We start from the raw sequence: 14,639 nt of genomic DNA, 5'->3' as shown, positions 1-14,639 counted from the left end.
AGGGCTAGTTTTTGATAGATGTACGCTTTATATGATAAAGATCAGAGTCTCCCTCCGTGATCTTGTTCCTCCAAATGCATAACCCTAGTTTATCAGAAAAACAGAGGGGCATCTGAGAACACTGCCCAGTACTTCTAATTGTCAAGGTCATAAAAAATGAGAAAGTCTAAAACATTAACACAGCCCACAGGAACCTAACAACAGATGACATGTAAGGTGGCATGCTACAGAAGAGCCTGAAATAGGAAAAGGAGACTAAAGAAGTAAGGAAATCTGAATCAGCCATGACTTAACAGTCACATATCAGTATTGGCTCATGAATTGAAACTCATGCATCACATTAACATGGGAGACTGGGTGAGCTTATGAGAATTTGCAGTACTGTCCTAACTTTTCTATGAATCTAAAATTGTTCTAAATAAGTATTTAACATTTTGACAGGCAGAGTTAGACAGTGAGAGAGAGAAAGGTCTTCCTTTTTCTGTTGGTCCACCCCCCAAGTGGCCGCTATGGCTGGCGTGTTGCAGCTGGCGCGCTGCGCTGATCCGAAGCCAGGAACCAGGTGCTTCCTCCTGGTCTCCCATGCGGGTGCAGGGCCCAAGCACTTGGGCCATCCTCCACTGCCTTCCTGGGCCACAGCAGAGAGCTGGACTGGAAGAGGAGCAACTAGGACAGAACCAGCGCCCCATCCGGGACTATAACCTGGGGTGTTGGTGCTGCAGGCGGAAGATTAGCCAACTGAGCCATGGTGCCGGCTGTATTTAACGTTCTCTTAAAAGTTTCTACAGGTCTGCATGTGAATAAAAAATGCATAGAAAAGGGTGCAGACAGCACACTCCACTGATGACAGTTTGGTGGTGGCTGTCACCTGTGCTGTGTGAGCTGTGCACATGGGAGGCCTATTTGTCTACCACTGTCAAAGTAACTTGAGCTCTACTTGGGGAAGGGAAAAAGAGACAATGAGAACCAGTTCAGACTTTATCAGCAGAAAAGTTTTATTCCTTTTAAGGACAAACAATTCAACCTCATCCAAGGCCTGAACTTTACAGACACAGACAGCCATGTAAAGCATTAGATATTAAGGAACAAGACATACGATGGGGAGGGAGGGATGCTTCGCCACCTGAAGCTTACACCAAACTCGGCCACGTCCACAGCCGAGCTCCGCTAGCGCCTGGTGTGGTAGGGGGAGGAGCAGGACCCAGGGAGGAGAGCCGTGTTTCCCGGGTGCCAAAGCGTCTGGACCGTGTGGGCAGGGGTGGGCTTTCACGCTGACGGGCAGGGACAGTGGCGCAGGCCTCCCAGGGTATTAGGCCGCCTTGCACAGGGCCACGGCGGAGAAGCGCACCTCTCCTTGCTCACGCTCAGTGAATTCCCTGCACACCTTGGCAGCATCCTGAAAAGGAGGAACATCATTAACACCCAGAGCTCCAGGGGGCAGCTCCCGCCAGGCTGCGTCATGCTCAAGTTCAACTTTAAAGCCCCCAGTGAACTTGAAAACTGGGGCTCAAGGTGAAGGCCAGGCCTACATCCCCGCTTTGGCTTCAGAAGCCCTGCCGCCGGCACTCCTTCCGCCCACGAGCTCCGCGCTTCTCGGACCTCGTGCCTGGTCTCCGGCAAGAAAACCAGACCGTGACCGGGCTCTCAGGTCTAAACACCGATCTGTCTTCTGTACCCAGCAGAAAAGTTCTCCTCGCCGACACTACCAAGTACGCATTTTACAAATCAGCCTGGAAGTTTACCTGGTATTCCAGGCATAGACGCTTGGTGCTTTCTGAGAGATTTATGGTGCCGCCAACAAAGCCCAGATCACAAGGATTAATGACGGAAAGTTGATCCTGGTGCTAGCGACTTACCAAATTCTGTGGTTTAAATGCTTTAGGACAGGGGTGGGGAACCTTTCTCTGCCAAGGGCCATTTGGATATTTATAACATCTCTTGTGGGCCACATAAAATGATCAACTTAAAAACCAGCCTGCTATAGATGAACTGAATTTTGAATCCTACCTGCGGTGGCCTTGGCAAGGCCAGACCAGTGATTTCACAGGCGTGATACGGCCTGTGGTCAGATGTTCCCCACCCCTGCTCTGTTCCGTTTTCACAAATCCAGAGGAAAGAGCGCTCCATAGCCTTATGAAATGCAAACGCTTTAAAAAGAAAGGGAACACTCAGTGACCTAGATTAGTGGTGCAACATCAGCTCCTGGGGTCTAGAATTCACTGAGTCCATGAGTTTGCAGGAGCAGGCATTTAGCCTGCAGGTTTAGACTGTCAGTCGCACACCACCGTGCCTGCCTTGAACTTCCAGCTCTGGCTCCTGACTCCAGCTTCTCACCACGGCAGCCCCTGGGAGGCGGTGGTGAAGGCTCAAGTAACCAGGTTCCTGCCACCCACATAGGAGACCTGGACTGCGTTCCTGCCCCAAGCCACTGTGGGCTTCTGAGGAGTAAACCAGTGGATGGGAGCACTCACTTACTCTAATAAAAAAAGACAAAACACCAGGGTACTTTAAAATCCTAATGCGTTTGTCCCTGAAAAAGCAGCAGCCACACTGGAGTTCTGTTCCTGTTCTGTTCCTGCACTGCATCCAGGTTTAAATACTAACAGGGATCTAGACGGACATCTGCGTCCTGCATCACGAGGCTAAATGTTACTGTGCAGACCTGCCTTCACGTCAGCTCTCTGTCGCACACACACACAGCGTGGGCCTCGCTTTTCGGGTGTGCCTTGAAGAGAACAGCCGTCTCCTACACAGTGTGTAGTGACCCAATTCAAGTTTAGGATGTGTGGCTTATACGTATGTATGTACTCACCAGTTTAACAGTAATTTATGTCGCTCCCCCTCTTCGTGGAGGAACGACACAAAACCCTGCGCTGTTCTTTCGTCTGCTCGGCCCTCCCCGGGTTTGCTGCTGGTTCTTCCCGGGTTGGCTACTATCCCTTCCACCTCCGTGGAAGGGCAGTTCCCCCTGGCCACATTCCCCACTTCCGCAGGGGAGCGGCACACCGCCAGCCGGCTTTCTCGGGGGCTGCACAGGTGTTCCTTCAGCTAGATGTTCCCCTTAGATGTTCCTGGTGCATGCCGTCTCTCTCCTCCTTTATAGTCCTCCTCTGCCAATCCCAACTCGGCTGCCCACACGCCGAGCACGCTGCTCTCCTCCAATCAGTAGCAAGTCCTACAGTTTATTGGTTGAACTGGAGGCAGCTGTGCAGAAGCTGTTTACTTCTCTCCCAGCGCCATATTGTGGGAGAGCAGATGCATAGAACAAGTCTCAACTCCAGCAACTCAGTCCAGTCCGAATTGCTCCCCACAATTTAGTGTGTCATTTGGGTAACCCAAAACATCTCTAACCATATAGAACCAAACTTGCTTAGGATAAGAATTTTCATTCCTTGTAACTGAAACTCTAATTAGAAGTGAGTTTTCTTTTAGAAAGATTTATTTGAAAGGTGGGAAGGAGGGAGGGAGGGAGGGTGGGAGAGGGTGGGGGGAGATGACTATTTTTATTCCACTGGTTCACTCCCCTGTTGGCCACAGCAGCCGGGGCTGGGCCAGGTGAAGCCAGGAGGCTGGAACTCCATCCAGGTCTCCCACATGGGTGGCAGGGGCCCCAGCACTTGGGCCACCACCCTCTGCTTTCCCGAGCATGGCAGCAGGAAACCAGATGGGAGGTGGAGCGGTGGGGACTGGAGCCTGCACTCTGGTACCAGATGCCACACTGCTCCCCACGCTGGCCTGGTTCTCTTCAACTCAAAGGTTCATCTTCCCCACACCTCCTGGAACAGTTTTAGGGATCCGACATGGGGCACGTTTGTGCGGCATCAGCAAGTTACGGAAGTGGTGTTAGGTGAGAGTTAGCATGTCACTCAAAATCTGCAGGCAAAAGGTCCGAGTCTTTTTGCTATACGAGTCAAAGCCCGAGTCTGCCTCTGCTCTCATTCCCTCCTGCAAATCGCCCCCCCCCCCGCAAGCTGCTCCAGGTCTGCCTGTCAATCCTCCTCACTGCTCTGTGCACCGCTCACAGACCCGCTTCAGCTCATCAAGGGCCACGACTGCAGGCTAGAAAGCACGGCCCTGCCCCCGGCGTGGCACGAGCAGGTCCGTGATAAAGAAGGGCGTGGCAGTGCAGCCGCCAGGGGCAGGACCGGCCAGGCGGGAGCCAGCTTCTGCCCTTGGGTGTGGCCAAGCCTCTGTGTCCCTCTCCTCTGTGAGAGGGGGAAGCAACACCTAGCTCACCGCATCAGGAAAAGCAGTCTACAGAAGGCAGAAATCGCCTAGGGTGGCACCTAGCGCCGAGCTGCAGCACTCCGATGTGCTGCCCGCTGATAACAGCCTGGGTGGAACACAGCTGCCCACAGCCAGAGGCTGTCCATGGGCGCTGCCACAGCCATCACAGCAAACCTGAACACTTGCAACAAAGCCGTTTGCCACCCGGAACCTGAGATACGCCAGCTGGCCTTTGGCAGGGGTGCCAGCCACCAAGCGCTCAGAACACATGAGCTACTATTCCTACTCCACATCAAGTCTGCTGACAGCGTTTTGGTTTTTTTTTGTTGTTTTTTTTTCCCCCCACAATTAGGCAGTCTTCCTTTGTAATGGTAAATGGATTCCAGACCAGAGCTCACATTTAGGGGGAAGAGGCCCGAAGTCTCACGGGAGGTCTGGAAGTAACAGGTGACTGCACTCGCCTGTCCCAGGACGGTCACAGGGACCCGGGATCTGCCTCCCCTCGGCATCTTTCAAACCCGTTTCTCTTGTTCACGCACCACGTGGGAAGAAAAGCACTCGTGGGTTTAACTGCCCGCTGCCAACCCGCGGTGCACTACCTAGAGACAGGCCCAAGCCCAGCAGTCCGAGAGGATCAGGGACCGCTCAGGCTGCTGCGACTTGAGGCTTCCGCTATGAGGCTTCCGCTATGATGTAACCTGACAGAGGACAACGGTCACCTGATCCCACACGGAAGCTACGCAGTGGCTCAGAGGGGACGTCTCATGGAGGACCACAGACAGCACATGACACAGATGTGTCCGGGAGGATCCTAAAGAAAGCCGCTTGTTCAGAAAGAAGGCAGACCTACGAAGAGGCCCTCTAAGTGCCAACGACGACTGTGAGCCCCAACGACCGAGCTGGCCGTCGTGAAGGAACGCTGGCCCTATGCACAGCCTGGCTGGAGCGCGGCGCCCCCGGGGGATGCGGGGTGTGGGGGCAGGCGTGCATGCCAGAGATTACCTGCAGCAGGGAGTCCTCTGAGCTGGCGCCGTGGTTCACCGGGAAAGGCATTCGCCCATCTGGAACAGAGAGGCCAGGCACGTCAGACTTCCGGCACGCTTTCGGGCTACCGTGCATTGCCTAGCTCAGAGCAGTTTTGGATTCTGAGTATCACTGCCACTCCCACAGAGAAGCCAGCCTGGTTATGACCCAGCCGTCTGCAGTGTTGCTGGGTACCCGCCCCAGGCAATTCTGATCTCCAGTGATCAGGATCACAAACCTAACCCAGGTACCCTAATAAGGGGGATTGTGCCCCATCTCTCGGGGAGGGCCACGGAGCTGGGGGCATGCTGTTTCAGAAGCCAGAAGAACAGACCCTGGGGATTTCACCTGCCCTGCCGTGACCGCTCAGTGCCCTGCAGTTAGCCTATCAGCGGCGTCTCTCCATTCGCACAAAGGGGGTGGGTCTTCCAAGACGGACAATCTTTTCTGTTGCTGTAAATCCGCACATGGAAATACCTCCAACATCTCCAAACTCCTTCTACACAGACAAGGATGCTTGCCTAGAAGGGCTCCTTGTCTGAAAAGGAACACTCTAGGGGAAGCCACAGGGGAGGGGGAGAGAAGGTCTGATCCCTTAGCCTTGAACGAGTGCTGCTCTAACCCCCTCTCTTCACTGCTTTACATACCAAAGCCATTCACCGGGTATGAAGGTACTTCAAACAGTTCATGGAAAAACAGAGTGCAGACAAGTTTATTCTGGCACAAAAAAATTTTTTTTCTTTGAAGCCCATGCATAGTATTTTCATAATACACATTTTCCACAAACTTTCTGAAGCCCCATGATGTCAGTTGCAGGGGGCACCCCCTGGGTCCAAGAGGGATACGCGCCCCAGCAAGAACACCTCGTTCTGCCTTCATAAACAGTGGTGTCCCAAGAACTGCAAAGTCACACACCAATGCTCTGAGCAGCATTAAGTCTGAAAGAATGTGTGGAAATATCTTGGGGTCCAAAACACAGAGTGAAACGTACCAAGTTCATAGAGGTGGCCGTCCACGTTGTTAAACAGGATGAAATGGAAGTTCACTTTGTCATCTACCTGGAGAAAGTCAAGAAAAAAATTTTTTGGAAATGAGTATCATATAAGCTGAACTTCCTAAACAAAATTCTCTTGCAATTCAATTAGGACACACTTGAAGCAGCTTGCTTATATTTTATAAAATCACTACAGCATACTTATGAAATCAGTACTCATTAAATAAAAGGCTTCTTTGGGAAATTACTATAGCTAATATTTCTGAATTTCCTATATACTAGGCTCTGTTCTAAGCCCATTAAGGTAGAAACACAGTAAATGTTAGAGCAGTGTTGTGACAGTACTATTATTACAGGCTTTCTACTGAGTAGCAAATTAAGGCATAGGAAGGTAAGTGTCTCATCCAAGGTCAAAACTCGACAGTGCAGGGGGTTAAGCCACCAGCTGGCATCTCATATCAGAGTGCCTGTTTGAGGCCCCTGCTATTCCGCTTCCAAATCCAGCTTCCTGCTAACATGCATCCTAGGAGGCAGCGGATGACGGCTCAAATACTCCAGTCCCTGCCACCCGTGTGGGAGACCAGACGGAGGTCCAGGCTTCTGGCTTTTGCCTGGCTCAGCCCTGCTGTGGTGGGCACTTGAGGAGCAAACCAGTGGATGAAACACGTCTCTTCTCCTCCCGTGTCACTCTGCCTTCCAAATAAACATTTTTAAAAAGACTAGGGCGAGGCAGAGCCAACTTCGGTTATAAAGGCCCTGACCTCTAACTTACACTTAGTGCCAACTTGGAGCTTCTGTTCACATTATGGTCTGTTTAAATCTTCTGCAAAGCATCAGTCCTCACTGGCACATGAAGGTACGCCAAAAAGTTCTCGAAAAGTTGGGTTGAAAGATGGGTTTATTTTGGTGCAAAAAAATTTGAAATCCATGCATACGAGGAGTCCTCAGAAAGTTTATGGGAAATGCATACTATGAAAAATACTATGCATGGATTTCAAAACTGCTTTGCATCAGAATAAACTTCTCTTTTAATCCCATTTGCCCACAAACTTTCTGAGGTACCCTCATACCTTATTCTCCCCAATACTCTGTGAGAAGAGTATGTGAAACGCTCAAAATAGGAGACGGGTTACTCTGTCAGACCCATCTAGACCTAAGCAAAAAACCGCCCACTTGAATCCACTCTCAGCTGCTTCAACTGCCTGTCAGATTTCTGAAGGGTCACTTGTAGGAACAGGTCTGAGCAAAGCACCCCTCGGGTAGGAGTCTCTGACATGAATTGGCCTTGGTGGCAGCTAACATTTGCTGTGTTCCAGCAGGGGATCCTTGCACATATTTCAGTGGACACACAGGTGGCAACCGGGGAGCCTGGCTGATTCGTATTTGCATTTACCCGACATTGGCCTTCTTGTGCCACGGCATCATGGGCTGCCTGTATGGCCTGCAGGAAAGAGACAAGAATTAGCACAAAGCCCCTCCGGGGTACGGAAAAGCAGGCTCTGGGAGTTCTCTCCCTACCTCGTTCTTTTCAAAGCATTTTGCTCTGTCTTCAGGGGACATCTTCTCCGTTTCAGACAGAAACTGTTTCAGCACTGATCCGTCCTCTTTAAAAAGAAAAGTCTGTATTAGTAGCGAGAAAGTCACACAGGTGCAGGTGCAGGCGTGTTGCTGACTTCCACCTCTGCACAGCCAGGCCTGGTGAGCAACCCGGAGCTCTGGGTGCTCTCGGGGGATGTGGATGAGCAGAGCCTTTGGCCAAACACCCGTTACTCACCGCATTCAAGCCAGGCGGCCTCTGTGCTCCCCCGGCAGGCTAAGCTCCTTCTGCCACCCAACATCCTTCCCCACTCACCTTTCCCTCGTCTCCCCAATCTTAAAGCACTAATGCATCTATGTCACCCATGAGGGGGCTTCACAAAGTTCCTGGAAAATACGTTTTATGAAAAAAATCATGCATAGATTCCAAAAGTTTTTAATTAAAAGAAACTTTTAAAATAAAGATTTATTTGAAAGGCAGAGTTACAGGGGCTGGTGCTATGGCGCAATAGGTTAATCCTCCACCTACAGCACCGGCATCCCATATGGGCACCAGTTCGAGTCCAGGCTGTTCCTCTTCAGATCCAGCTCTCTGCTATGGTCTGAGAAAGCAGTAGAAGATGGCCCAAGTGCTTGGCCCCTGCACCCTTGTGGGAGACTCAGAGGAGGCTTCTGGCTCCTGGCTTTGGATAGGCCCAGCTCTGCCCATTGCAGTCATTTGGGGGAGCGAACCAGTGGATAGAAGACCTTTCTTTCTGTCTCTCCCACTCACTGTCTATAATTCTGCCTGTCAAATAAATAAAGAAGGGGGGGTGGGGGTGGGGAGGGTATCTCCTATCCACTGGTTCACTCCCCAAATGGCAGCAATGGCCAGGGCTCAGCCAGACTGAAGCCAGGTGCTTCCTCCTGGTCTCCCATGTTGGTACGGGCCCAAGCACTTGGGCCATCCTCCACTGCTTTCCCAGGCATATTAGCAGGCAGCTGGATAGGAAGTGGTACAGAGGCCGGTGCTGTGGCGCAGCGGGTTAACGCCCTGGCCTGAAGCGCCAGCATCCCAAATAGGCGCCGGTTCAAGTCCTGGCTGCTCCAATTCCCATCCAGCTCTCTGCTATGGCCTGGGAAAGCAGTAGAAGATGGCCCAAGTCCTTGGGCCCCTGCACCCACATGAGAGACCCAGAAGAAGCTCCTGGCTCCTGGCTTCGGATCAGCACAGCTCCGGCTGTTGCGGCCAGTTGGGGAGTGAACCATCGGATGGAAGACCTCTCTCTCTCTCTGCCTCTCCTCTGTGTAACTCTGATTTTCAAATAAATAAATCTTAAAAAAAAAAAAAAAAAAAAAGGAAGTGGAACAGCCGGCACTTGAACCAGTGCCACAGCACTGGCCCCAATAAACTTCTTTTAATTCCACTTTTCCATGAACTTTCTGAAATAGCCTCACACGTGTGAGATGTTTAGTGCTATAAAGGCAGGGACTGCCTCATCTGCTGCTATCCACAGCGCTTAACCATGTCCACCATACGCCTATTTTACATATAGCACAGAAACACATTCTAATCCAGTAACTGTCCCCAAACCAAGACTTCATCTCAGGGTAGAAAATTCAATCTTAGGGATTCAGATATCCAGACACACCTGAACATAAAGATCATAAATAAAAACGTGGAGTCCACATGGCTGGGCACAGAGACCGCCAACCAGCTGCCGCTGTGGTAAGCCGCGTTACGGCTCAGGGTGGACAAGCCCGGGAGGCACTGGTCACACAACCACAGCAACCACAGCCTGTACTTCAGAAGCCCTCGGCCTGAGCTCTTGGCTAAGCAGATCTGTAAAACGCAGGCCATTTCAGAATCTGGCACTGGCAGGAATCAGTTAATGAGGAGGGTAGCGAGTCAGACTGACTTGGACACTGTCACTGCCATGGTCACAGAAGTCACAGCATTTCTGACCTCTGCAACACACGGCTGCAGACAAAGTGGGACTCACAGGAGAAGAGACAGAAAGGATCAAGCTACACGTTTTCAACAGTCCATCAAGTCCATGTTTAAAAGGCAACTTCTAGGAGATGGGATATTTATGGCCAGGCAAGTTTTTTTTTTTTTTTTTAATTCTAAAAGTATACCAAAGAGTAGAGTCCTGGTCATCTGACTTGCTATGAACAACAGTGTGAACTCTTGGTTGAATAGCCACCCTTACCACTGTCTAAGTCCGAGTCGGCAATGTCGCCGCCTATCGCTGTAAATAAAGTGTAATTGACACGGCCATCTCATCATTGGCTGCTTCTCTGCACCAAGGGCAGAGGCCACCTGGCCCTCAAAACATACAAAGACTGACTGGCCGTCTAGGGAAGTGTGCTGGCTCTTGGCCTGAATCACGTGTAGTGGCCACGTTCTGTTAACATACTTCAATGCTGTGAAGGTACAACTGCAAGCTTCCGGGCTCTGCTTCGTTTCTCCTGTATCCTCCATAGTACGCCCTGGGGCGTCCACCTTCCTGTCCCCTCACATACCCACTGCGGGAGCAGCCACCTGCTGCAATGCCTCCCTGCAGAACTCGCACCCTCTCCCCAGCCAGCTGCTCCCTGCTGCTTTGTGTCTCCAATCGTCTATAAGATAACAACAGGCCCTAACTGTCCATATTTTCTGGCTACACATCATCTCCAGTTCTCTCAGAACTGCTGAGAATTGAGCAGGAGCCCGGGAGCATCCGTCCCATCAGCGCCCTCCCAGGTTCTCTCCTTCCCCCAGGCCCCGGTGCAGCCATGTGCTAGCGGAAGGCCCACAGGGCGGAAGCAGCCGCTCCTGGCTTCCCCGACAACCTGTTGTCTCTCTCTCCAGAGAGGGAAGCAACACCAATCACCAGGGTTTGTCCCTGGTTAGGTGGGAGCCATGACCACACAGGTTCCAAAAACTTGTTAAGGCACAGACTTTGCCAAACAGAGCCTGCAGGTTTCAGAACACAGTGGGGCAGAGAACTCTGCTCCCCGGCCTCCATGTCACAGAGGGACAGGCCTCGAAGCCCACCCTTACCAAACTGCAGTTTGTCTTGGTTATTGGCCACGGCGTGGATCAGCCCGACGGTGCCGCAGGAGTTCCCGATGGTCTGCTTCATGAAGTACACCTTGGGACTAACCTCTTGTCCCTTCAGCTCTTCAATCTGCTTTTTCCTGAAGTTCTCATGCTGCCAGTGGGAAAGACGAGCGCCTCAAAATGAAAAGGCAGAGAACGAGCAGACAGCAGCACGGCGAGTTCTCCCACCCGAACAGAAACCCGAGTGGGATGTGTCACCTGGAACCTTGGTTCCAGACACTGGGCGCTGCCCAGAGAGTGGCCCGTCTGCCGCCCACACCCACGCCCGCCTCAGCAGGAGGCGCCACCCTGATGCTGCAGTGCAGTCCCGGCCTTGGACTTCACCCAAGGCTCCGTTTGGACACCACTTCAACCGCCCAGCTGCGAACGCAGGGCGGCATGAGGTCAGGAAGCAGACAGAGCCCTTCAGGGGTTCCCTGTTAACAATATCCACGGCTGCTCTTTGCACAGACATCCTGAACAAGCTTTGGCCGACAGGAAGGCTAGCTAGCTCGCTACATCCCTATTCCTTAACCTTCTACTTCTGTGCTTCCAAGTGTCCATCTCTTCAAAACCCAAACAAGCCGTAACTGTGGAAAGCAGCAAGTGGAAAACACTTAGCTATTGCCACCCGTCCACCTCACTCCCCTATATAGGAAGCAGACAGTGGTCTGGAGTGTTGGGATGGGATTTTACAAAAAAAAAAAAAAAGCTCATTTGAGAAGATGGGACACTAGTTTGTTCTTGCCAGCTACAGAACTTAATTTCAGGACAAGATTAGCAGTGGCTGGGGGTGGCAGCGAGGGGAGGGGGACTGGCAAATGAATGGGACTAGAAGATGGAGTTCCTTGAAGCAGCTGCTAGCCTTCTGTTCAGAAATCTAGCAGCCCTGTCTGCACCTTTCAGAGTTAGGGCTCCTCGCTTAAAGCAGGAAGCTCATGCTACAGGAACACCAGTTTCCCACAACCAGCCAAATTCAGAGAGAATGCCAGAGGCACATTTCCAACCCTAGCAGTCTTGCATTCCCGCACACGGACTGATGTTTAAGCTTGTTCTGTGGCACGAGCAGGGGCATGAGAGCTCTTGTCCTACAACATCAACGTGAACTCTAACTAGTAGCACATCCTCACCTCCTGTCTACCAGATCCCTGAAATGTTATTCATTGACTGGCAAGGGTTTTCCCTTTCCTAGGTTAATTAAACAAAAATCTTCCACGGGCCAGCACCATCCTCCAGGGTCGTCTGGGCTCTTGCATGGAGCTATTTCCATAATTATTCCACTATCACTTAAAATTAATGTTTTTAGATGTGGCCCATTTAGGATTTCTTCATGTTTCCTTAGCCCAAATTAGATGCTTTCTAAATTAACTTGGTTGGAAATCAATTTATAAGCCTCAACTTTACAGCTGCTTCAGTATTTTGCCCAGAAGGCAACCGCATAGAACTGTATCCAATAAACCTGATCAAAGTGAACTGCAGCTAAAGGACAAAGGATTCCACTCTTGCAAACAGAAGCCATTCAAACTAGAATGTTCCTTCGCAAGATCCACTCGACGCAGCACAAGACCCGTGAGCTCCTAACGTCAGGCACGCTGCACCACTGCCTCCCAGAGGCCGTCCTCTGACTGCTTCTCAAAACCTCCGAGTCATCATGGTTCCTCGAATAAAAAGCTCTGTGAGCTGCTCACGTGGGAGACAGGAGACCGCGTGTGATGTGCTCGGCAAGGGAGCTAAGCTAACGGGACTCGCAATCATTCGGCAGCTCCTTTGTCACCCCAGTCAAATCTTTGGCAAATGAGAAGGGGGGCGGGGCATGTCAGTGGGATGATCCAGATAGCTGTTATAAATGTTTCTAACCCACAGTATGCAGCCTGTTTACTAGGAGGGAGGCCTGGCACTTCCCGTACAGCTTGCTTGGGGCTGAGGATGCTTTTAGAACAGCCAGCCTTAGGAAGCCAATTCAGTTCCCCTCGGTGTTTGGAGTGATGCCCCAAATGCTAATGGCCCAAGTTTTTCTAAAGCCAATTTTCAGCACTCCCAAGTCAGGGTCAAGTGACATCAACAGGGGACAGACAATGCCACGCAAATTACTGGGACACCATATACTGCAAGACAGCAAATAAATATCCCAGCGATTCGTTTCTTTATATCTGATAACTCCATCTTTGAGATGCATACATCCTTGCCTGCTAGAATGAGTAAATGTATGCAAATGACAACGAGAAGTACAATTTCCCTGTGACTATAGTTTGTCTCCTTGCTTCAGTAGCCTTTTATGGAGCACTCTGATTACGGGAAGAAAGGACTTCCAAACTTGCGGGAGGAAGCCAATCCAGAAGGAACAGGAAGCACTTCCAAGACTGTACTGCCAGTCATCGATTTCATCCAGTACAAGGTCAGAGAAGACGAGAGAGGGGAAGGAGCTCATGCATGGCAGCCCCTCCCGCACCCACACCCCCAACCCGGCTAAGCTGTAAAAAGCCAAAAACCAGGGCGGGAAGAACCCCATAAGTCCACCAGAAACCCAGGCAGAAGCTATGGTTTGGCTTTGGGCAAGCCCTTCCCCCTCCACTCCAGAGCTAGGGGGGAGTCTGAGCACCCAACAATGAGCTGACAGGTCACAGCCCTTTAAAGGGGAACCCTTTAAAACCCTGAATGGAAGACTCAGGAAAGGCCATGTTCAAGAGAACTCGGGAGTAGGAAGAATGATTTCCCTGGAAAACTGGGATGCCGGAACTGAGAGGCTCCAGTTTCATATTTAAGACAATTCCGGATGGATGCGCAAGGAGGCACGAAGCGCTGTTACAACAGGAGCCCCAATGAGTAGGCACCCCAAAAACTGCAAGGGAGGCGCTCTCGGAAGAGGAACCGTTTAGCAAGGTCTGGGCACCCAGGCCAGGCGGTGAGGGAAAAACCTCAATGCCTCCCTCCCCGTCAGGGACCCGGCGCATCCCTACCTGGGCAGTGAGGGGGAACAGCAGCAGCAGCGCGCAGGCGGGCGCTGGCACAGTGCCCAGGGTCTCCTCCTCCAGCCCCAGCACGTCAGCGAAACGATACTGGCCGGCGACGCCCAGCCGGCTCAGCACCTGCGGAGACGAGACGCGGCGGCCAGGCGCACGGGGATGGGCAGGTCAGGAGCACCTGCCAGGGGGCGGGGCCCGCACGCGCGTCCTCCGCGCCCCGAGCCGCCCGTGGGAGGAGTCCCGCCCCGCCCCCCAGCCCTGGCGGCGCAATGACACAGCACAAAGCGCGGCCCACACGTGGCCCGCGCGAAGCCCCGGGACCCGAGTCCGAGCGCCACGCCCTCGGGCGCAACCTCCTCTACCTCCGCCTGCCCAGTTTTGCAGAATCACCCCCAAATCCGGGGCGGAGGGAGCGCGCCCAGCCTGCGCCCCACCCCGAGCCGCCTCCAGAGCGCGCAGGGCGCGGCTCGGTCCTTTGCCCACGGCCGGAGCCGGTGGGCGCCTCCGCCTTGGTGCTCCCAGGGGAGGGTATAGAGGCTGCACCGAGCCGACACTCACTTTGTTCAGCATCTGAAAAGCAAATGCAAAGGAAAAAAAAAATCAGAAATCAAATCAGACCAGTCAGCGACACGGCTGCCTGGCGCGTCCTCCCCGGGCAGCCGTGCACCTGGCGCTCACCTCGGGGTTAATCTCCATTGGCTTGAGCTGCATCTTGGCGAGCGGCGAGCGAAGTCACAAGCGGATAGAGGAGGAAAAACAGCGAGCGGAGCCGCCCAGGCTGCGCTATAAAGCGCCGGCCTGACGCACTGTGGTTGCTTGCGCAGGGGGAGCG

At 52.4% G+C, this 14,639-nt stretch overlaps 1 protein-coding gene across 2 annotated transcripts; it reads right to left on the bottom strand.

Moving 5' to 3' along the window:
• Positions 1-970: 970 nt before the first annotated feature.
• Positions 971-14,568, bottom strand: UCHL1 (ubiquitin C-terminal hydrolase L1). 2 transcript variants are annotated; one of them, XM_002709402.5, is made up of 9 exons: positions 14,486-14,568; positions 14,366-14,377; positions 13,802-13,930; positions 10,806-10,956; positions 7,763-7,848; positions 7,638-7,685; positions 6,242-6,308; positions 5,230-5,288; positions 971-1,396 (listed from the first exon to the last, which is right to left on the bottom strand). In XM_002709402.5, exons 1-9 carry the CDS (start codon positions 14,516-14,518, stop codon positions 1,310-1,312), a joined length of 672 nt encoding a protein of 223 aa, XP_002709448.1. In that variant the 5' UTR covers positions 14,519-14,568; the 3' UTR covers positions 971-1,309. The 2 variants fall into 2 exon arrangements, with proteins under 2 accessions (XP_002709448.1, XP_069924252.1); XM_070068151.2 differs by lacking the exon at positions 14,366-14,377.
• Positions 14,569-14,639: the final 71 nt, after the last annotated feature.

The sequence above is a fragment of the Oryctolagus cuniculus genome, chromosome 2 (genome assembly GCF_051225735.1).
Source record: "Oryctolagus cuniculus isolate XC-2025 breed Fujian yellow rabbit chromosome 2, ASM5122573v1, whole genome shotgun sequence".
Taxonomy (NCBI): Eukaryota; Metazoa; Chordata; class Mammalia; order Lagomorpha; family Leporidae; genus Oryctolagus; species Oryctolagus cuniculus.
The sequence above is the reverse complement of the archived record's forward strand: the minus strand, read 5'-3'. Positions and strand labels throughout refer to the sequence as shown.